At 39.4% G+C, this 23,587-nt stretch overlaps 1 protein-coding gene across 1 annotated transcript in view; it reads right to left on the bottom strand.

Annotated features, from left to right (window-relative positions):
* Window positions 1-23,587, bottom strand: part of LOC127571346 (receptor-type tyrosine-protein phosphatase gamma-like) — a 536,499-nt gene that overhangs the window by 224,250 nt on the left and 288,662 nt on the right. Inside the window, 1 exon segment of the mRNA XM_052017635.1 lies at window positions 6,016-6,108. Within this exon segment, the coding sequence (XP_051873595.1) occupies window positions 6,016-6,108 (93 nt within the window).

The following is a 23,587-nucleotide window of genomic DNA, read 5'->3' as shown; positions in this document are numbered from 1 at the left end:
CTGTGTTAAATCTTACCTCTGACATCCCCCCCTATACCTTCCTCCAATCACCTTAAAATTATGCCCCACCTTGTGAGCCATTTTCGCCCTGGGAAAAAGTCTCTGACTGTCCACTTGATCTATGCCTCTTATCATCTTGTACACCTATATTAAGTCACCTCTCATCCTCCTCCACCTCTCCAAAAAGAATAGCCCTAGCTCACTCAACCTATCTTCATAAGACATGCTCCCCAATCCAAGCAGTATCCTGGTAAATCTTCTCTGTGCCCTCTCTAAAACTTCCACATCCTTCCTACAATGAGGCAACCAGAAGTGAACACAATACTCCAAGTGTGGTCTAACCAGAGTTTTATAGAGCTGCAACATTACCTGGCAGCCCTTGAACCCAAAACCCCGACTAATGAAGCCCAACACACCGCACACTTTCTTAACAACCCTATCAATCTGCACTGCAACCATGAGGGATCTATGGACGTGGATCCCAAGATCCCTCTGTTCCTCCACACTGCTAAGAGTCCTGCCGTTAGCCTTGTGTTCTGCTTTCAAATTCAATCTTCCAAAGTGTATCACTTCACACTTTTCCAGGTTGACTCCATCTGCCACTTCTCAGCCCAGATCTGCATCCTATCAATGTCCTGTTGTAACCTACAGCAACCTTCTACACTATCCACAACACCATCAACCTTCATGTCATCTGCACACTATTAACCCACACTTCCACATCCTCATCCAAGTCATTTATATATATAAAAAAAATCACAAAGAGCAGGGGCCCCAGAACAGATCCCTGAGGAACACCACTGATCACCGACCACCAGTCACAATACGCTCTGTCTACAACCACCCTCTTTTTTCTATGGGTGAGTCAATTCTGAATCCACACAGCCAAGTTTCCCTGGATCCCATGCCTCCTGACTTTCTGAATGAGCCTTCCTTGAGGAACCTTATGAAATGCCTTACTGAAATCCATGTACACCACATCCACTGCTCTACCTTCATCAATGTGCTTTGTCACATCATCAAATAATTCAATCAGGCTCGTGAGGCATGACCCGCCCCTCACAAAGCCATGCTGACTGTTCCCTAATCAGCCTATGCTTCTCCAAATGCCCATAAATCCTGTCTCTGAGAATATTCTCCCGACTCCCTTTCTTGAATGAGGGAACAACATTTGCCACCCTTCAATCATCCGGCACTATTCCTGTGGCGAGGACACAAAGAACATTGCCAAAAGCTCAGCAATCTTTTCCCTTGTTTCCTGTAATAACCTTGGATATATCCTGTCCAGCCCCAGTGACATCTAGCCTAATGTTTTTCAAAAGTTCCAGCACATCCTCTTCCCTCACGTTGATATGCCCCAGCATATCAGCCTGTTGTATGCCATCCTCACAAACATAAAGGTCTCTCTCACTGGTGAATACTGAAGCAAAGTATTCATTAAGGACCTCCCCTACCTCTTCTGACTCCAGGCATGTTTCCTCTTTTATCCCTGATCGGTCCTACCCTCACTCTAGTCATCCTCCTATTCTTCACATTCGTGTAGAACGCCTTGGGGTTTTCCTTAATCCTACTCACCAAGGCCTTCTCATGCCCCCTTCGAGCTCTCCTAAGTCCATTCTTAAGCTCCCTCTTGGCTACTTTGTAACTTTCCAGGGCCCTGTCTGATCCTCGCTTTCTAAACCTTAGATACCTATGTTAGACTATTGTTTATTGACTACAGCTCTGCCTTCAATACTATAACCCCAAGCAAACTTGTCACCAAACTCCGAGACCTAGGACTTAACACCTCTCTCTGTAATTGGATCCTTGACTTTCTAACCAGCAGACCGCAATCATGAGGATAGGCAGCAATACCTCCCGCATGATTATTCTCAACACTGGTGCCACACAAGGCTGCATCCTCAGCCCTCTACTCTACTCCCTATACACTCATGACTGTGTGGCCAGATTCTGCTCTAACTCCAGCCACAAGTTTGTAGATGATACCACCGTTGTAGGCCATATCTCAAACAGCGATGTGTCAGAGTACAGGAAGGAGATAGAAAGCTTAGTGGAATGGTGTCATGCCAACAACCTTTCCCTCAATGTCAAGAAAACAAAAGAGCTGGTCATTGACTTCATGAAAGGGGGCGGTGTACATGCACCCATCTACATCAATGGTGCTGAGGTTGAGAGGGTTGACAGCTTCAAGTTCCTGGGAGCGAACATCACCAACAGCCTGTCCTGGTCAAATCACATAGATGTCACGGCCAAGAAAGCTCACCAGCGCCTCTACTTCCTCAGAGGCTAAAAAAATTTGGGTTTTCCCTTTTGATACTCACCAACTTTTATCGATTCACCATAGAAAGCATCCTATCTGGATGCATCATGGCTTGGTAGAGCAACTGCTCTGCCCAGGACCACAAGAAACTGCAGAGAGTTGTGGACACAGCCCAGCGCGTCACGGACACCAGCCTCCCCTCCTTGGACTCTGCCTTTGGTGAAGCAGCCAGCATAATCAAAGACCCCACCCACCTAGGTCATTCTCTCTTCTCTCCTCTTCCATCAGGTAGAAGATAAAGGAGCCTGAGGGCACATACCACCAGATTTAAAGACAGCTTCTACCCCACTACGATAAGACTATTGAATGGTTCCCTTATATGATGAGATGGACTCTGACCTCATGATCTACCTTGTTGTGACCTTGCACTTTATTGCACTGTATTTTCTCTTTAGCTATGACATTTCACTCTGTACTGTTATTGTTTTTACCTGTACTACATTAATGCACTCTGTACTAACTCAATGTAACTGCCCAGTGTAATGAATTGACCTGTAAGATCAGTATGCAAGACAAGTTTTTCACTGTACCTCGGTACAAGTGACAATAATAAATCAATACCAAGCTTCTTTCTTCCTCTTGACAAGATGTTCTATGTCTCATCAACCATGGTTCCTTCACTCTACCATACTTACCCTGCCTCAATGGGACAAACCTATCCAGAACCCCATGCAAGTATTACCTAACTAACCACATTTCCGTTGTGCACTTCCCCAAGAACATGTGTTCCCAATTTATGCTCAAGTTCCTGCCCAATAACATCATAATTCCCCCTCCCCCAATTGAATACTTTTCCATATCATCTGCTCTTATCCCTTATATTGGTAAAGTTATGGTCACTGTCCCCAAAATGCTCTCCGATCAAGTGATCTGAAACCTGATCAGGTTCATTGCCTAGTACCAGGTCCAGTATGGCCTCTCCTCTAGTTGGCCTGTCCACATACTGTGTCAGGAATCCTTCCTGGACACACCTAACAAACTCTGCCCCATCTATCACCTTTACACTGGAGGTGCCAATCAATATTAGGAAGTTGAAATCACCCACGACAACAACTCTGTGCAGGCAGAAAAGATTTAGTTTAATTTGGCATCGTCTTCAGCACAGACATTGTGGGCCAAACGGCCTTTTCCTGTGCCATGCTGTTCTATGTTCTTGGGCGAGGAAGGCTGCATGCTTTCTTGAGGGGCCTTCAGTGTGTGCTGCTACTCCACCTTGCAGACAAAGAAAGGTGATGGTAGGGATTTGGAGGGTGACAGGGGAAGGGAGAGGGGAGGGAGGAAGGAGGTCCATGGCTTAGTTGCAGAAGAAATCCCGCAAGCTAGATATTTACTTTCTCCTTACTCAGGCCATGGCATTGGTATGTTGATTAGGTGGTAGCAATCATGTTGGATTGTCTGATCCTAACCAAATGATCCTGCCCAAATGCCTTTTAAATGCTGTAATTTTATCTGCCTCTACCACCATCATCTGTGTGAAAACTTGTCCCTTAGATCTCCCTTAAATTTCTCTCCTTTCACCTTAAACCTGTGCCCTCTAGTTTTAGATTCCCCCACCCTGGGAAAAAGACTCTATCCACCCTATCTATGCCCCTCATAATTTTATAAACCTCAATAAGGTCACACTTCAGTCTCCTATGTTGCAGTGAGAATAAACCCAGTCTATCCAATCTCTCCTTATAAGCCCTCCATTCCAGGCAACATTCTGGTGAATCTCTTCTACACTCTTTCCAATGCTATTACATTCTCTTCCTGTAGTGTGGTGACAAGAACTGCACACAATTCTCATGTAGTATGCAGTTTTCAATTTTCACTCTCCTCGGAAATCTTTTCAGCAGAGTGAACATACACAAAAATGTCTGTAATTGTTTCTTTGCACTTTTTTGAAAAACACCACAGGTATTTAACTGCAACATTTGGAAAGTGTTGGATGGTAAATGTGTGCTGGGCTGACTGGGACAGGTTTCCATCTTTACAGTCTGAATGGTAATTTGGCAACATGGAGATGGCATCTTAAATCCATTAATTTAAACACCGTGCACCTTGGATGGATTCTGTGATAGGCAGCCAATCCAGCCTGGCACGTGGTGAGAAGAAAACTTTACTCTGCTGCTTTCCTAATATACCAGCAAAATTACAGACAGTCCTGGGAGTGAAGAGTCAGAGAGAGGGAAAGACAGAATGGACTAGGGCCACTGCAGTGAAATCACGAAATTTATTTGTATTTTCCCTTAACATGAAACTCACATTGTCAAAAAGTGAATTAAACATGCCATTGAGAAGACCTAATTTAAAAAAAAAAGCAATTATTAAAGGAATCAATACAATGATAAGGAAACAAAGCAGATTCAAAAGATTAAAATAGAATGAGAGGGGAATATCAAGATGGTATATCCCATACATCCCAATCAGGAAAGAAGTGTGAAAGAAATAAAAAGGCAAAGCCAGCATAGACTCAATTGGCCAAATGACCTCCTATGTTCTAAAGAAAGATGAGAATATGAGAGTCATACCTCTGAATGATGAGCAGAAAAACCAAGAGAAATGAAAGATCGGTATTCCAGAAGGAGAGCAAGGATGACACAAAGAAATAGAGGAGTCACAGTGGTCAATGCCTCAGTGGTAAATGGTTAGAAACAAGGGAGAAAATAGATGAAAAACAGGGAGAATAAACTAAGCTGAGAAATTCTTTCTAGATTGGGGTGGAAAGGGAGAAAGATGTAGGGGAAGACAATTATGCTTTGAACAATCCTGTGAATAATTCCATTGTTGATTCTGTTTTAACAAACAAAATCCTTTTCAAAGTGGGATATTTAAACTGTTGGTTCTTGACTCTGATTCAAAATTGTATATCCAAGTAGTTTTATTGCAATCATTTGTGCAGCAGTACTGGAAATAATACTACAGTAAAACCCATTCACTCTAAGGTAAGTAGCACAGTGCTAATGGATTGGAAATAATGAGCTTCATGTACCAAGTGTATGTTGTGCTGCTGTCAGGTGCTGATAAAGAAACAAAAAAAATAGGCATTTAACAAAGGAACTCACCTAAGCTTTTAAGAAAAAGAAAACAAATATCAACATTGAGCTGCAGCTATTCTGGGACTACAGCAAAACTTGATGATCATAAACCTCACAACATCCCCAAAGCTGAATGAGTGAAAATTGAATCAAATATTGCTGTCGTACCGCAACTTTGGCACAAGGATAACTAAACTGTTGGCCTAGCGCCGGTCTGAAAATGCATTAAGGAATCGGTGTTAGGCTTGCAAGACAGTGTTATGGTCTGTAGTTCAGGTTTGAAATTGCATTGCACTGCCTCCGGGTTACAGGCAAATTGCTTTTATTCAGTGTACTTTAAATCTGGGGAAACATGCATGACAGAGCATTGTAAAAGTCTGGCTCCAACTTTAAGAGACTCAATCAACAGATTACAATTATTCAAACTGATCTGTTGGCTTGCCTATACCTGGTTATAATGTTCCCATTTCATATTTCAATCCCTTCTGAGAAAGGCTACAGATTTTGTTCCAGTTTGTATTACACAGCAAGTTTTAGCAATTTTTAAACTTAGAATTCTTATCACATTATATTCTTCACTATAAATTGATTTTAAACAGGAGCTTAAATAGCCCAGTGTTCTGTGGACAAGATATTACTCTGCAGGGTACTGCAGCAAAACCATGCAACTCATCTTACCTGAAGGAATATAGCCATTGCTCCTGCAACACCATTTCTTCTGGATGCCAGATCCACATCATCACTGTCAGGGTTTGAAAGGTAAATCTGCATCTGTTTTTATAAAGGGACAACAAAAAGCAAAATAGTTACAAAGGAGTTGTTTTCAATAGATATTTTCTGCACTTCTTATTCTATTAAAATTCCAACATTCCATTATAAAAATCAACATGAAGTAATTAAAAACCATGTAACCCTTTAGTAAAGCCTTCATTAATCAATGAAAATTACATCAGTTAAGTCACACACATTCAGCAACCATGTCTTCATACAATATCTAAAATCCCAGCAGAATACTTCTCACAGGAGAATGAAGAACACTATATCAAAATGACCTTCTGTAAAATTGTACAATTAGTAAGATAATTTTATTACAGTAATTAGATGTGTTCAGTTAATTACTCCATATAAAAACATCTTTTTATGGTGCCAATGCAAATTAATCAGAGGGAGAATAACTACAACTTTCGAACTATAGTCACCATCTTTGTTGTGCTATATACTGGTTATAAATTGCACATTTATATTTTATTCAAACACGTGTATCAGTTAAAATATTGTTTTTCAAACTAAAATGGCAACCATAATGGGTTAAAGACACCTAATTAATTCTCTTAAGTATGTGCACTCGGTTATCAAAAACGAAATTGTATTTTTCAATGTACATGCAAAAATACCCTTTCATCTTTTCTTGACTGCCGCTGATGTGTTGCTCAATACCTAGTCAGGCAGCCAGTCATACCATCATGTTTCAAGAAATCATCCGTGACATTATACAATTTTCAATACTTGTGAAATATGAAAAAATAGTCTATTTCTGAATTTCTAAGATATTTCATGTGTTTTTAAACTCCCTTTGCAGGGGGAAACCAAGCAGTGGAGGGAATTAAACCAGAGAGGCAGATGCACCCAGTCCTTTACCGCCCTGATCTAGCCTACAGCAATTTCAAATTGCAGGTTCCATTCAATAAATATTTTTCTTCAAGGTATTTGTCAAATTTTTCCTTGAAGAATTCTGAACTAGTTCAGTTTCAAGACCAAACTACCATGTCTGCATATCCTTATATCTTTCCTGAATAAACAGCCATGATTCTCACTACAAATCCATTTTGGGTTTGAAATAATACCTGCTATTGCAGAAAACAGAAAGTGCATTTTATTTTCTTGGCCTTTTTATGACTCTCATGGCTGGTATCTCTCTCAATTCACTGACACAAGAGGAAGCTCATCCAGATGCAATTTACAGCCGATTATTCAGAGGCTTGCTGAAAAAAAAACTCATTATTCTCTTAAAGCATTATCCTCTGGATCCTGAATACATTTTTGCTGCAGAGCAATGTGCTTTGGAAACAAGTCCACAGGTTCTGCAAAGCTTCCATAGAGGACGTGGTGGAAGTGACCAGGATGAGGTGGGATGGTTTCTTATCAGACAATCTCAACAGGATCCCAAACACCTACTTATTAGACAATGAGAGAAAATTGGCAGATGGAAGAGGGAAGGGTGGAAATAGTTCTGTTGCTGTTTCTCTCCTCCCCCCCTCCATCTACCAATCACCCCACCTCACTCATATCCACCTATCGCTTGCTAGCTCTGGCCCCACTCTTTCCCCTCACTTCTTTACACTGGCTGTCTTCCCTCTACCTTCAGTCCAGATGAGGGGTCTTGACCCGAAATGTTGAAATGTCTGGCTTTGGACATGTGAATGGCATGGCTTTTTCAAGGCAGCTGGCTGGGAGAATGCCGCCTTAGTTCTTGGGATGTTGGCCTGGGTTAAGATGGTTATGTTGGTTCGCTCATCCTTCTAGTGAATTTGGAGCATTTTACTAATACAGCATTTATGGTATTTTTCCAGTGCCTTGAGATGCCTGCCATAGGTATTCCATGGCTCAGAAGAATATTTGTTGGGAAGGTATCGCTGCTGCCTGTTTGACCATGGGTTTGCTCCAGGTCTGATGTCTTGATCTTTAAATACCCTTTTCTTCTATCAACCAAAGACGGTGCAGATGATGATGGATTTCATGATCGATGTCCATTTTTGTTGAGAAGTCCTGAAATATGGGAAGTGGTCCATGTTATCCAGGATCTTGTCATGATCCTTTATTATTGAAGAGCAGTGTGGTGCAGTGGGGCAGGTTAGTGGAAGACCTTGGTCTTGTCGTTGTTGCACGCAAGGCCGATCCTCTTGTATGTTTTGGTGAATGAGTTGGCAATGTCTTGGAGCTCAGCTTCTGAGAACGCACAAATGCAGGCCACATCTGCATCCTGCAGCGTGAGCACGGAGCAAAAGGTGACCTTAGTTCTGAAGTGCAGTCACCATAGATTGAACAATTTCCCATTAGTTCTGAAAATTAGCTCCACATGGGAAGTTTGTTGGATGCGAGATGCAAGAAAGATTAATAGAAGTGTTTGGGGCAGCCTTGTTTGACACCATTTTTCATTGAGATTGATTAGTATCATGGCTTGCAAGTCATTGTGGAGCAAATATAAGATGAAGATTAATTTCTGTGGGCAGCTGAATTTGAGGAAGGTGTTTCATGTTTTTTCCCAGTTGATGGCATCAAGAACTTTAACAAGGTCAAAGGAGGCCATATATGGTGCTGATGCTGCACCCTGCATTTTTCTTGGAGTTGTCCTATGGTGGAGATCATTCCACTGTGCATCAAGGTATCCAGGACCACCTCTGAGGTTCAGGAAGCCCCTCCTTGGCTACAGAGAGTAGGCAGTTAAGGAGGACCCTGGCAATGACCTTCTCTGTGCATATAGTAGGGAGACCAGTTTGTAGTTACAACAGTAAATACTGACCATATTTCTTTTAAATGTTCTCTATAAAGGGCATCTCTGAGGTGTATCCTCCTCTTCCCAGATATGGGCGATGAGATTGTGGATTTGTGATTGAAGCTCTTCACTGCCAACTTTTAGGATATCAACATTTCCCACTCTACCTTGCTCAATTCACAGCAGACAATAACAGCATTTACATCTCACTTGGCACTTTCTGCATAACTATCAATTTCTCATGGCCTCATTTCACACACAATACACCTCTACTTTCCATTCAACTCCTCTCCAACTCAATGGCCTCTTGCTTCATTGTTCTCTCAGCACATGGACAGTGGAAACCATGCACATCCACACTCTCTAGTGTCAGAAGCACTCAGCAACTTTTTCCCACTCTCCTTATGTAGGATACAAAAGTTGGGGAAACAAACAACCTCACAAAACTCTGAAGTTGGAGCTATAAGTGCTGAAGAGATCAGTGCTCATTCCAGCTAGCATGGGAAATATTGAGGCTAGTGATTTCTGTGAAGGCTCCAAGATATTTGTACCATTTTGTTTACTTCCGAAAACAAACTTTCATATAGCTCTATGCCAACTGCACTACAGCGCCTATCATCTGCTACTACAATTCACTATCCCAGTACCAGCTGCTCAATGCTAATGGCTCCCAGGGGAAGAGAACCATTCTCAGAAGTAACTATCAGATACTTTTATTCCCAAGAATCTCCAGGGATACCTACAGCTGTGTCTTCTCAATAGCGTGTCAGTCATTGTATATTCAGTGGAAACTCAAACATGCAGGCTTGAGCTAAAATTCATTCTAAGGTCCTCAGGGGGAGCACATCTTTCCTATCCATTTTGTAAAAAGTAGCTACTTTTTAACGTTAATGAGTCAGCTAATAGAGGAAAAGCCATGCATTACCCTTGCAGTTTTTGGTTATAGCACACTTAGCTACAAGACACATAACAGAAAGCATCTTTGAAAGAGTTCAGACAATAGTCATTGGTCAACTGATTCAATGACGTTCCTTAATGGGGAATTACTTCAAAGTCTTTTAAAGGAGAGGATGACTCATCCAAATCAATTATTTTCAACAAAATATATCTCCTTAATAACTATTATATTATTGATACTGGGCCTTAGGGTGTTAAGTTAGGACTGCAAAATTTCTGATTGAGCATTTCGTTCGAAAAAAGATTGAGGAAGCCCTTGAATAAGTCTTTGAAATGCTGAAAGGCATGGACAATATAAATTAAAGCACATTACTTAATTTGGGGTGTGAGCACAGAACAGGCAACACATCAGAAAATGAATAATGCAGAAGCAAAATTGGAGATTAAGACAAATTATTTTCCCCACAGAGTTCTTATCAGGTGGAACAGACTCCCAGCTTAGGCAGCTAATTCTATCCATTAATTCCTTTGAGAAAGAACTGGAAAACTGCTTAGCAAAAATAAATATAAGACTACAACAATGAGTGAAAGATGAAGGCCCAATTCCCCATGGAATGAATTGTTCCAAAGTATAATAATGCATGGAAATCTCATATTTGGGAAATCATGCAATTATGGATGAAGATCATAGAATACAAGGTTAGTCATATTTTGGATTTTCTTCAGATCGCACCAGGAGCTGCAAGCAGTAATTTAACTGTATCCTCCCAGAAATACCAGTCTCGTCAGCAAAACAATTAGAATTCATCACCTTCACTCCTTGAAGTGAACTATGACTTGGTCATCTCCACACACGTTGAGTTCAACACAGAATTACCAAACATACAGTGATTTCACCTTATTTTTCAGCCTGTACTGTTTGTTGCTTACTCCAACACAAGTCGTTTCTGTGAACAAATATTATTTTAAAAAAACCCTTAAAATCTGAAGCTCTGTTACATCGGGTTTATCAATTTTCAAAGATGCATAAAGCCACAGTTATGAATTAGCAACTGTCTGGTTCTAAGAAAAATAATTCTATGTATGCATAGTGTAGTTTATGCAGTAATACTTCAAAATGAAGAATTTAAATTGTGTAGTATATTTTTAAAGTGTCTTTATGATATTTTAGATTCTACCTTAACCATAATTCAATGCATCAATCTTTATAACACACATCCTATATACTGTTTAATATGTTAATTAAAACTGTGCCTTTTGCTTTTTTGTGATTTTTTAAAAATGCGATTGGCTGACCAACTGGCTTAAATACATTGTAGATGATGGATGCAAGAGATCCTGTGGAACATATGCCTCACTGTAGTAATCACCAGAAAAGAACAAGTTTTCACAACAGAGTGCTAGTTCTTTTTTGAGAGCTTTCTTCAAGGTCAGCAATCAATGCTGTTGTGCAAATTCAGTGACATTTAATACCCTTGATATCAACATGCCATGATATTCTAGGGCATGTTGATATCAAGGAGGAGGACATGTTGGGGCTCTTTAAGAACAGTAAGATGGACAAGTCCCTAGGGCCTAATCTATTTCAGGTTATTGGGAGAGGCAAGAAGGGAGATTGCTGGGCTCTTGACAGAGATCTTTGTATCCTCTTTAGTCACAGATTGGGTCCCAGAGGACTGGAGAACAGCCAATGTTATTCTTCTGTTTAAGAAGGGCAAAAGAGATAAACCAGGAAATTGTAGGCTAGAGAACCTTACATCAGTGGTAGGGAAATTATTGGAGAAGACTCTTAGGGATAGAATCTACTTGCATCTTGAAAAAATATAGACTTATTAGGGATAGTCAGCATGGCTTTGTGCAGGGGAGGTCATGCCTTACAAACTAAACTAAGTCTTTTGAGGAGGTGACGAAGATGATTGATGAGGGCAGGGGCGAGTGATGTTGTAGACATGGACTTCAGTAAAGCTTTCAACAAGGTCCCTTGTGGTACACTGATCCAGAGATTAAGGCACATGGGAACGATGGAGACTTGGTGGACTGGATTCAAATTTGGTTTGGCCATAGGAGACAGAGGGTAGTAGTGTTCCACAAGGAACAGTGATGGGACCTGTGTGTGTGTGTGTGTGTGTGTGTGTGTGTGTGTGTGTGTGTGTGTGTGTGTGTGTGTGTGTGTGTGTGTGTGTGTGTGTGTGTGTTTGGGCAAAATGTAGGTGGGCTGACACAAAAATTGGTGGAGTTGTGAATCGTGAGGAAGGTCGTCAAAGGATTCAGCAGGATATAGACCAGTTGGAATGTGAGCAGAGAAATGGCAGATGGAGTACAATCCAGATAAGTGTGAGGTGTTACACTTTGAGAGGTTAAATGCAAGAGGAAATTTCATGGTAAATGATAGGACCCTTAGGAGAAATTATGTATAGAGGGATCTTGGGGTGTAAATTCATAGCTCTCTGAAAGCAACACAAGTATATAGGGTGATAAAGGCATTCCGCAAACCTTGTCTTTAAAGGTCATGATGTTCAGTATAAAAATCGGGAAGTCATGTTGCAGTTGTATAAAACTTTGATTCAGCCACATTTGGAGTACTGTATGTTGTTCTTGTCACTGGATTACAGGAAGGATGTCGAGGCTTTCAGAAGGTGCAGAAGAATTTAACCAGGATGTTACCAGGAGCTTTGATAAACTTGTTTTCTCTTGTTTTCTTTGTTGAATGCTGGAGCTGTAACTTTGTTTTACCCTTTCTTTGTCAGATATTAATGCTGTCTACATTTAATGAGGAAGAAGACAGTGAAGTTTCTGTTCAATGAATCTGTAAATGCATATAGTTAACCCTCCAAATTCACATTAAAAAAACTTCAGGACATAATTACGACAAAATTACTACAGGACACAACGGGATTACAAAAATAAGTGTTTGGTTAAAATATTGAAGAAATATTCAGTTGGGAGGAGAATAATGGTAATTAATTGGGTGAGCTTAATGCCTTGAAAGACCCTCATGTTCTTTTGCACATGTTATTTTTATGATAAGGAAAACAAGCATCTTTCTTCGGTAAGTTCCTATCTGTCTTTGAGGAAAAGGAAGTTGAGCTTTGGTAGCACAATAAGATTAGCTTCAATTCAATTACAAGAACTGGTTGAACTACCACTGAGCAGAGAGAATAATCCAGACCTCAACAACATTATGTCAGTCTTGGGAGTTTTAAGCAGTGGCCCATTTCTGTACATCATAGGGCAATATGAGAGGGGTGCAACCTCAGGGTATAAACCCCTCTGGCAAGATGTAATGTTGGGGGTTCAGGAAGGTCTGAATTTATTTGAGGGACCCAGAGGGAAATAAAAGCTGATATGCTTGGGATTCATCTATCCTTAGGTTTGTTCTGCTCACTTCAGCTGGTGGAGAGCTAAAATAGCTTTTTTTTTTACTCAGGCCACTGATTAAATTGGACCTCAAATGTATCATCAGTGCTCCATGTATTTATCTGATAATTCTCTTGTTTTCTGGTGAATATCCTTCCAGGAGGCTGAGAACAAAGTTAAAGCTGAAGCCTGCACTGAGGATGCACAATGCCAGCAGCCATGTCTCCAGCTGGGAAGTTAAAGTTGCCCCTCTCATTATAGCAAACTTCTAAAAAATCACAGTAGACTTTGAGAAGCAATGAGAACCATTCAAAATTAAATCATCATAGGTTACTCCACAGATGGTCATGGTAACATACCAATTTGTCAGAGAACAATTTGTTCCATGCAAGTCTCGGTAAGAAATAGGAGAGAGTAAGATCTGAAAAGGAAAAGCAAACCCACATGAAAAGTCCAGGAAATCTGCAGGAGCTCACTTTGGTTAAAGAAAAATTACATTTGCTTTGTAGAAACAAATTTTAACAATATGTATTGTTGCCTCAGAGGAAAAGAACATTTTGATCTCTGGTTCATGCTTCACACTAGTCCTCCTTTTCAATCCATTAATGGTGTCACCTCTCCTTGACTCTGTAATCTCCTTCACCTTCTAACCTTCTGAGATATCCACATTCCACTAATTCTCTGAATTTAATCACTCCATACTTGGTCCAGGCATCCAGCTGCTGAGGCCAAAAACACAAGACATTCCCTCCTTGAATCTTTTTGCCTCAATCTCTCTTCTACCCTTGAAAATTATCTATTCGGACAGGTTTTTAGCTTAGTACTGATATTTTACGTAGAACAGTACAATTCTTTTCCTTTAATAATATTGGGGAAGGGATCTGAAATATTTTGCTGCATTTAAGATGCTGTATGCATGGCTGTTTTAAAACTGAGTTGTAAAATTGACCTCAATGTCCCATGTTTGAGCAAATACAGTGGGGAAATATCGTTATGTTTACTCCTCATCACTATTTAGTGATACCTATAGGAAAAGTGCATGACTGTGATGGTTAGGTTAGAACAAATGTGATGGCTTTCATGGTTAAATCACAAGATAATTTTTTATTGCACTTGTGGTCTGGGCCACTTGAGTAAGGTAACAAAGGGCTGTTGCTATTTTTGGGTACACATAACAGTAAAAGTTGTCCTTCCTGTGAATAGAAGAAAATTATGATATTTGAAAATGTCCATTGTTCATTTAAAGGCCAGGGTTAAAAACTATTCTCAGAATTGATTTGCAAGCAAAATGGATTATTTGAGCAGAGTCAGAGAGCCACAGAGCACAGAAACATCTCATAATTTTAAATAATGCCATCAGGGAAACAAGCTCAGCCAATCCTGTCTCTCTCCATAACTAAAGTCCTGCAATCCAGGCAACATCCTGGTAGATCTCATCTACAGTCTCTCCAGTGCAACCATTTCCTTCCTATTGTGTGTTGACCAAACTGCACACAATATTCCAAATGTGGTCTAACCAGTATTCTGTAAAGTGACATCATAACCTCCCAATTTTTATATTCTTTGCCCCAACCTATGAAAGCAAGCGTGCCATTTGCCTTCTTCAGCATTCCATCTGTGATAGAGAAACTGGACTTCATTAAGTAAAAAGTGATTATTTAACCTAAGATTCATAAAAGCATATGGAATCCAGAATAGGACTCTTACAGTTCTCAAGTTTTTTTTTAATTCCTGAAATGAGCTGGACAAGTAGTATTTGTGCATTATTTATATCATTACACAAACAAAATTCATATCAATTTAATGTACTTCTGCACATTTTAACTTACTGTGGAATAAAACAATTTAATCTAGACTTTCGTGCTTTCCAATATTAACTCAGATTGCTATCAGAAGATCAAGGAGAAACCACATGCAAAAGATATTTTTCAAGTCATGGTAGGATTCTGTTACCTCTCTCCTGGATCCCATAATCATGCGTGAATACACAGAGGCAAGAGAGTTGGCTACTCTAAACCTTGGATTTGCAGGATTGACCAATACCATTGAACCTGAGAATACATCAATGGTGGACTTGAATTTATAACCAACAAAGCTAATGAACAGCACAGAAAATCAACATATTGATTTCTATATTAGTGCAGGTTATGTAATCAGCAGCAGAGGGTCTGTGCAACATTCACTGAGTTGTCGGAAACCAGCAAGCTTTCCTGAGTATTTGATGAAGCCCTGCTTTAACTTGCAGTTTAGTGCAGCATGGCACCATCTGCAGGGCACCTGTGACCAGGATCTAAAAGCTGCAAAAACTCTTAGGCCAATCAGAATTGAGGAGATCTCACTTAGAACACAGGCTGAGAAAGTATTCCACAAAACGAATGTCTGAGAAACAGATGGTATGGATTTACCAGCTGTTGTCATGGTCCAGGCATCTTCTGCTGTATTAGAACTCTGTTTGCGTCCACATTTCCAACTTGCAAACTGTTCAGTTTATGAACAGTTGACAGGAACAGAACCCTGCCGTAACCCGAGGAAAACCCGTATGTTAATGCAGCTATGGGCAAGGTATCCATGCCAGTTTTGTGAAAAGACTCCTAGTATCCAAATTCAATTGCACACGAGGTCCAAGGCAATATATACAATAGAATAGGCCTTCAACTTGTAAACACTCACTGAAGCTTACCTCTGCTGGCTAGCAGAAGAGATCAGTAGGAAACAGATCACTGGAGGTAGAGAGGGACCAGGGGAACAGTGAAGGTAGGAGGATCAGGACCAGAATTGGGGAGAAGAACTTGAAAGCTTCAGAGATGGAGCAACACTGTGGAATGGGGTTCTGGACTTGAAGGGATAGGTGGGTGCATGATATAGATTGGGTTGAGCTTCAATGGAATGGGTGAGGTGGCAGATCAGGCAGGCACTAGTGTAAGGACTGCTTCAGTGCAAGTAGCCCATGTCATACGTGAACTTTAAATTGCACACAAAAAACATTTGCATGTGCACATACACTTGATTGGAGTTATGAAACTCCACAATTGGAAAATGATATTATTAGACAGGGTGGTTATTTGCCAAAATTATCACATTACACATGTCAAAAATTCATTAACTTCTGGATGCAATTGTGGGAGGGGTAGGGGCAGCTTCTGGTGACCTTTGGCAGGCTTAGTAGGAAGTTAGTGTGGAGAGACACTTCCCTGCCAGTCTCCTGCCTTGTTGCCCTTTGCATAGTTCAACAACTTATTTATGTTCTTCTGATCCCAAGGAAGTAATCTCCCACCCTCCTTCCATAATTATAGATCCATTTTGGAAGGTTACTGCCTGAATGTTCCTTTACAAACTAGCTGCAAAGGTCGCAGATGTGAGACTAAATGCCGGAAGCTGTGAAAACTTGTGCCAAATCAATCGAGGATTCTGTGCTGAAACTGATCCAGCATGCGGTTCCACAGGACAAACCAACAATGCTGCTCTGTGAACCTTGCAACTGAAGATCTTGACCTTTCTGGCATCTTCACCAATTGCTTTGGGGTGACCTACAAAGCTGTTGAAATGTCACTAAAAGGTAACGAAGCAATTTCTAAGGCAATCAGCCTAATGTCATTCTGAAAATTAAACTGTCTATTGGAGTAATGTAAATTTTGTAGCATATTTTACCACAAGGTAACAAAGAGGTTGGATTCCTAAAATGTAAAATGGGAAAAAGTATATTCCTGTATCTCAAGCAAGATTGTAAAACTATGATAAATAGATTCTTGAAAACTTTATGCTGATCAGAGAAATAATGTTGCCAGTCACACCAAATAAACTTGAATGTATAAGAAGCAGAATAAATTAATTAGTATCAGTAAACATAGGGAAGGTGATGATTACCATGATATTACATGGTTATATCTGAATGTATGATTAATATCATTGTTCACATCATGGCTGGATCAACTATTCTTTGGTAACTTGCTTTTATCAGCTTTTCTTGTAAGCTTCAAATGCTTACAGTTACCAATGGACAAAGATGTTGCCCAGTTACAATTTATGTGAATTCTAGCATGCCTAGAGAAAAATAACAATCATCTTCTAATTATGAGAGATAAATATCCCAGCAGTTTCCCACTTCTCCTCTCCATGTATTCTGTCATGTGTTTACCCATAATTTAAAACCACCTGCCTTATTTCTGTTACTGCTCGGATGCTTTTATTCATGCATTTCTTCAAACTCTCTGGAGGTTGCTCTCCCATGGAATACAGAGCTTGGATTTAAATTGTGTGTAGCTGTGGTGCATTGAAAGTTACAACAATAATCATCTTTAACAGAGATCCAACAAACTAAAGATGTATTTAATCAGAATTATAATGTTTAATTTTTTTTTAAGGATGCTGGGGATCAGTGCAGCCCGAAAATATGACTGAATTCTCAATTGTTACTTTCTACTCCTCTGGAATTATCCTTTAGTTGTGTATACCTTTGATTCATGACCACCTGAGAGTAAATAAAATGCCTCACCTTTGCCTTAAATGGATAATGTCATATTTTTTAAACAGTGACCGTTCTTGTTCCAGATTTTCCCACAAGAGGTAAAGGCCTTTCCACTTCTACTGTGTCAAGACCCTTCAGGATCTCATTTGTTTCAAACAAGTCCCCTTTCACCCTTCCAAACTTCAGCAGATACATGTCTAGCCTGTTCAATCTTTCTCATAAGCCAACCTGCCTATTCCTGGTTATCAATTCAGAACATTTCCTGTGAATTCCTTTCCACGTATTAACATCCTTCCTTAAATAAGGAGACCGACATTGTACTCCAGATCCATCTCACCATTACCCCATTTAACTGAAACACAATATCCCTACCTTTATATCCAAATTTCCCAGCAATAAACAGTAACATTCTGTTAACTTCCTTAATTACTGGCTGTTTCTGCATTTCAGCCTTTTGGAAATCATGCAAAAGGACACACAGATTCTTCTGGATCTCATAACTCTGCAATCCATAAGATGTCCAGTGAAGGAGAATGGGCTGTAAGTGTTGGCTAGAGTCGGTGTACTACCGAGGCTCCACCCCGGAAATGTTTTGGTTTGCCTTTTAAAGCTTGCTATTGTGAAAGGTTTTTGAACCTTTAAATCCCTGATTGCCAGATACATTTAAAAATTAATCAAATAGATTTAAATTAAACAAAAGTAATTAAAATTAAACTTATTGCTGCCAAGTTGAGGGGCCAAGTGCAAAGTGTATTCAGACACTCTTTCCAGCAAATCAGTGCTCTGCTTTTGGTGTCGCTGGTGAGTTCTGTGACAGAGCAGAAGGCTTGATGCACTGACATCTGAACTCTGCATTCCAAGGTACATCCATGATGATGAGATATCCTAGGTGTGGAACAGCTGACAAATAGGCTTGTGATTTCCTTGCTTGACTGTACTGAGACATTGCAAAGAAGGTTCATTTGAACTCATTCTTCCAGTGTGACAAACCTACAATCATTGTATTGCATCATCTGACCATTTTTTGATTGTGTGCATTGTGCTGTCCACAAGAATCCTTCTTCACACACTGTTTTGTCTCTGCAAATAAAAAGTACCTCTTGACATGTGTCCTAAATGTAGCATTTTCATCCTTTCAGATTATTTTTTTCAAGGTATCCATAACTACCTGCTTACAAACAGCAACTCCATTCCTCATTTTACTCTCCTACTAACCTAGCTCCTCACTATGGCAAAGGTGTTAGTGGGGGTGGGTGGGTAATTTTGATAACCACCTTTCTATCCCACTTAATCCATTCACTATTGCAGACACAAACTTTAAGGATCATGGGTCTGATGGTAATAAGCCTCACAGGTGACCTTACTTGTTTGTCAATGAAGTGGGTATACTTTCCACTATCCATTTAGCTAAAACTGTTTAGATGTTGCTGAGGCCCTCATTAATAACTTACAATTCAATCTTTCCAGATATTCTGTAATAAGAAAAGAATGAAATATCGGACCAACTTTTATTTATGAGTTTTTTTTTCATGACCTCAGGATGTTCCAAAGTGATTTGTAGCTGATGAGGCACTTAGAAATGAGTCATTTAGGTGAAGTGGCAGCTAAATTGAGCATAACAAGGTGCCATAAATAGCAACTAGATAATTGTCAGATAATCTGATTTTTAATGTTTTTTTTCATGTTCTCAGCTCTGGGACATGACTTCAGAGCAGCATCTTTGGTCCTCTATTTTAGCTACTTCACCAGTGGCCTCCTGTCCATTATAAAGGCAAGGAATGTTCCTCGATGACTGCACAATGTGCAATTCCATTTGTCTCTCCTCAGATAATAAAAGTGTCCATTCTCACAAGCAGCAAAAGCTGGACAATAATTAGCCAGCAACATTTGTGCCATAGAGTGAGCATCACCAGCTTCCTCACCGTCAGCATTCTTGGAGCTAACATTGACCAGAAACTTAACAGAATTAGCTATTAAATAACATGGCTATATGTAGGTCAATGACTGCATTTTCTCATAAATGACTCAGTTCCTGATTCCCTTAACAAATGATGTGGCAACAGTCAGGTGTCCAATAATATTTACTTTCCTGGATGTGTGCAACTCAAACAACAACATTCAGGCTTGAAACTTCCGTGCATCACTAACATGGCCTGCATTTATTGCTCGTCCCTAACTACCATTGAGAAGGTAGTGGTGAGCTGCTTTAGCTAGCACAATCCATACCTAAGGTACTTTCACAGCAGTGCCATATAAGTAATTCCAGGATTTTGGCTCAGCAATGATGAAGAATGATGATATATTTTCAATATGGAATGGTGTGTATCACAGAGGGGAACCTTGAGATGGTGCTTTTTCCTCTTGCTTTTGTGCTTTTAGATTCAGGAGGTGCTGTCAAAGTTGCATTTGCTAATTGCTGCAGAGTCTTATGTTGATGTTATACACTGCTGCCACCACGATGCTCTGATGGTGGATAAGGTCAATATTTCAGGTGGTTGAGTTTGTCAAGTGAATTTTGTCAACCATCTGCATTGCTGGAGCTGCACTAATTCAGATGTGTGTGAAGTCTTAGAATATTCTATTACATCTTGACTTCTGCTTTAGAAGAGGTGGAAAATTTTTGGGCAGTTAGGTGTGGTCACCCATTGTCAAATATCTAGCCTCTGAACCTTCTCTTGTAGCTTTGCTGTTTGCATAACTTGCTTTATCTAACCTCCTGTAATGCTAAATAGGATTAATGATGCCATTGAATATCATGAAGTTGTGGTTAAATTCCTTCCTGTTGGAAATGGTCCTTAGCTGCTACTTGTGTGATGTAAATGGTACTGATCACTTACCAGCCCAAACCTGAACATTGTCTGAATCATATTCATTTACTGAGAGGAATGGTGTCTGGATCTCCACACTGGAATGAATATTCCCACCTATAATTTTATGTGGTAGGGTAGGTCCTGACTGAATATAGATGAGCCTGGGCCACTCCCTTCAGAAAATCCTGATACTCAGATAATTGGATTGCCACTACCGTACATCTTTTATGTTTAGTGTGGCTCCTGTTGGTAGAACATATCCTTGCTGATTCCCATTGAGTTTCGTTTTACGAGGGCTCCTTGACAGCACAATTAGTTAAATTCTACCTTAATGTCAAATGTAATCACTTATACTTTGCCTGTGGAATTTTGAATTTGTCTATGTTAATTCAATACAGAATGAGATGTACAGTATATGTTTCTGTCAACATTGCACGTTCATGGCAGTTCCATGCTTTCAATTTCTTTTCTGATATTTTGCCCTTTTCCATGGATGTTGTTGTTGGGTGAACGAAAAGTTGGAAAATGAGGACTAATGATAGCACCACCACTGCCAACCAAGTCAAGCAGTGGGTGGGCCTGTTAGAAGGCGGGAAGCAAGGGAACCTACTTGAATAAATCCTGACAAGCCGAGAGAACCAAGAAGACTATGATCAATGTTGTTGGTGTAATTACATTACTCAGGTCAATTGTTACTCACTTCAGCAGAAACCCAAGAAGCAGAAGTGAATATTCTGCTTCTTTTCCTACCATTTTATCACCCAACACACAAAAAAACTAAATGTGTATGCATACGCCATGCAGATGACTAATAGACATAGATGTTCAATGATAGCATTCTTCTTCATTTACAAACCAAAATATAAGTTATATCTGACTTCTGAAAAGGCCACATGTGGATTGCAGTTAGTATATTGGTCAGGAGCCAAGGGATAACAACTATATATTTAGCTGGTGCCACATGCCTGCACCTCCAGCATATCTGAATGACACAGATACAATACGAGCATTGTAACCAGCAGGAACGTCTTGGAACAAACCACTTGGATGAAAAGTTTCAGGCATCTTGATTACTTTGAGGACTGCACACGTTCCATGAATGAAACTGAAATAACTGAGTGTGAAGCCAAAAGTGTGTGCTGGACTCGGCATTAAATACTGTTAATATAGAGATGCTTACAAGTCTTAGAGAACAAAAGAAAAAACAATAAAGCTCGGGGAAACATGTTAGATTAATAAAAAAAGTATTATTTGGAGTAAGTTGTGTTAAAACTCAACAGCAAGCTTATCATTTAGAAATATGCCCAAATTTGATCTTAGTGTCAGACGTAGTGAGATCAACACTTGGAAGCAATGCAGAGAAAAGCGCATGGATGACTTTCTGGTATTAAGGAATGAACAATGACAGTAGAAGTGTTCTTCATTCAACACAGGGAGAGGCTACAAATAAAAATATGGTAGTAATCAGTATTGCAAATATAAACCAAGATCTCTACTGTGTTAAACTCTGAGCACAGGAAAGACGGACTTTGCTAATTTCTGGACAATCTTTAAGCAATGACAGATCAGGAACATAGAATGGATATTTAGCTTATTAAAAACTTGGCATCGTTTAGGAAATGTCCAAACAGAGGAATCATATTCTACATGGATGAAATAAGATAAATTAAAAGGCCTTTGCTATTATTTGTTTGATCATATATTACTATCTTGGTGTGTGACTGCTGCTACTGAAAACTCATCAAAGTACTTAAGCCATAAATTGTTTTGTATCTAATTTTGTCTATTTTAGCGTTTCTCAAAAAAAACAAAATCCAATGAAACTAAACATATTTTCAGATTAACCGGTCTATGTTGTACAGTTGCTGAAGTTGCATCTGGCAGTTAGTGAAATCTGTTGAAAATCCCCATGGTATTGAGAGACCCAGAATTCTGGATATTCCTTAGCTGAGAAAGATTTCTCTATTGATAAAGGTGGCTGATTGTAATCTCACAAATATTGTGAGACACATGCTTTACAAATCAGTAATACACCCTGTAACAAATAAAACACATATGTTCAAAAGCAAGTAGCAGCAACTAAAAGCAAATATACAAGTAAGATAATTTATTTTTTTCCTTCACTGGCAATACCTACTGATTTGGTCTGAACAGAATTGCATTTCAGCTGACTGCATGAAATGTCTTGCTCTAGACAAAATATTATATCCATTGCTGTCTGCAAATATCAAAAAACATTTCACAGCATTTAATTTGAATATGATAAGTTATTAAGAATTTGAAAATCTTATGAAATTGAAGTGAATTTTAACCCAATATTTTTACTGCTGCAATAATTGGGGCTTTGGGAAAAATCTATCTGCCAGTGAACATTTCAAAATCAACATTACGTTATGGTCTATGTACATGCTTTACTACATTAGGCTTTGACAAATGATGCAAAATAAATGGTTGATGTTGTCATAGAAACCCCATGCAAAGAAGGGGAATGTTTCACACAGGCAGAAAATCCTCTTAAGCTTTCATTCAAAGTTAATTTTTCAAAACAATCTAAAGCATTTATTTCAAAAGAACTCAAATACAAGTGCAAGTTATTTACCTAGAAATACAACTGCACAATACTGTCTCATTTTATGTGCATCTGAAAACTAATTTATTTTTCTGTAGTGAAACAGATTAATAATCATTTTTGGAATGGTTTGCATCACTTTGAAAATATGTTTGGACACTTCCAGGTATGTGTAACCCTTGTATCCCTGATGCAAATTTAATTCCTCATGTGATGTTCTTTTTGGAGCACTGAAGGAGAACATGGACCACATTGTCCCAAGAACAACATCTCTCTTTGGGTGCAGAAGGACCCCAAGGTAATTTTATGTTGTAGCTTGATCAATTAGATGGAAGATTTCTCTCAACACAATTCAAAGTGTTAGAGTTTTAATAGGTCCATCAGATTTTCTTTGGAGTTGCAGTACAGTAAATCTCATAACTGCATTACTTTTTGGAGGACTTTTTTGATGTTTCTGATATTATTAATACAATAAACAAACTACTAAAGATCTGTGTGAATTTCCATTCCACATTCTCAATTAGAAAATTTGGAATATGGTCACAGGAGACAGTGACAATGGAAGTAGGTGAAATTTGGGAGATTTGAAATAATTAAAAAAAAGGAAACGTTGGAAACCACCAGTCTCTGTGGAGAGAGAAACAGAGTTAAGATTTTAG

Source organism: Pristis pectinata, chromosome 6 (assembly GCF_009764475.1).
Source record: "Pristis pectinata isolate sPriPec2 chromosome 6, sPriPec2.1.pri, whole genome shotgun sequence".
NCBI classification, from domain to species: Eukaryota; Metazoa; Chordata; class Chondrichthyes; order Rhinopristiformes; family Pristidae; genus Pristis; species Pristis pectinata.
Note: the sequence above shows the minus strand (reverse complement) of the source record. Positions and strands in the feature narration are given on the sequence as shown.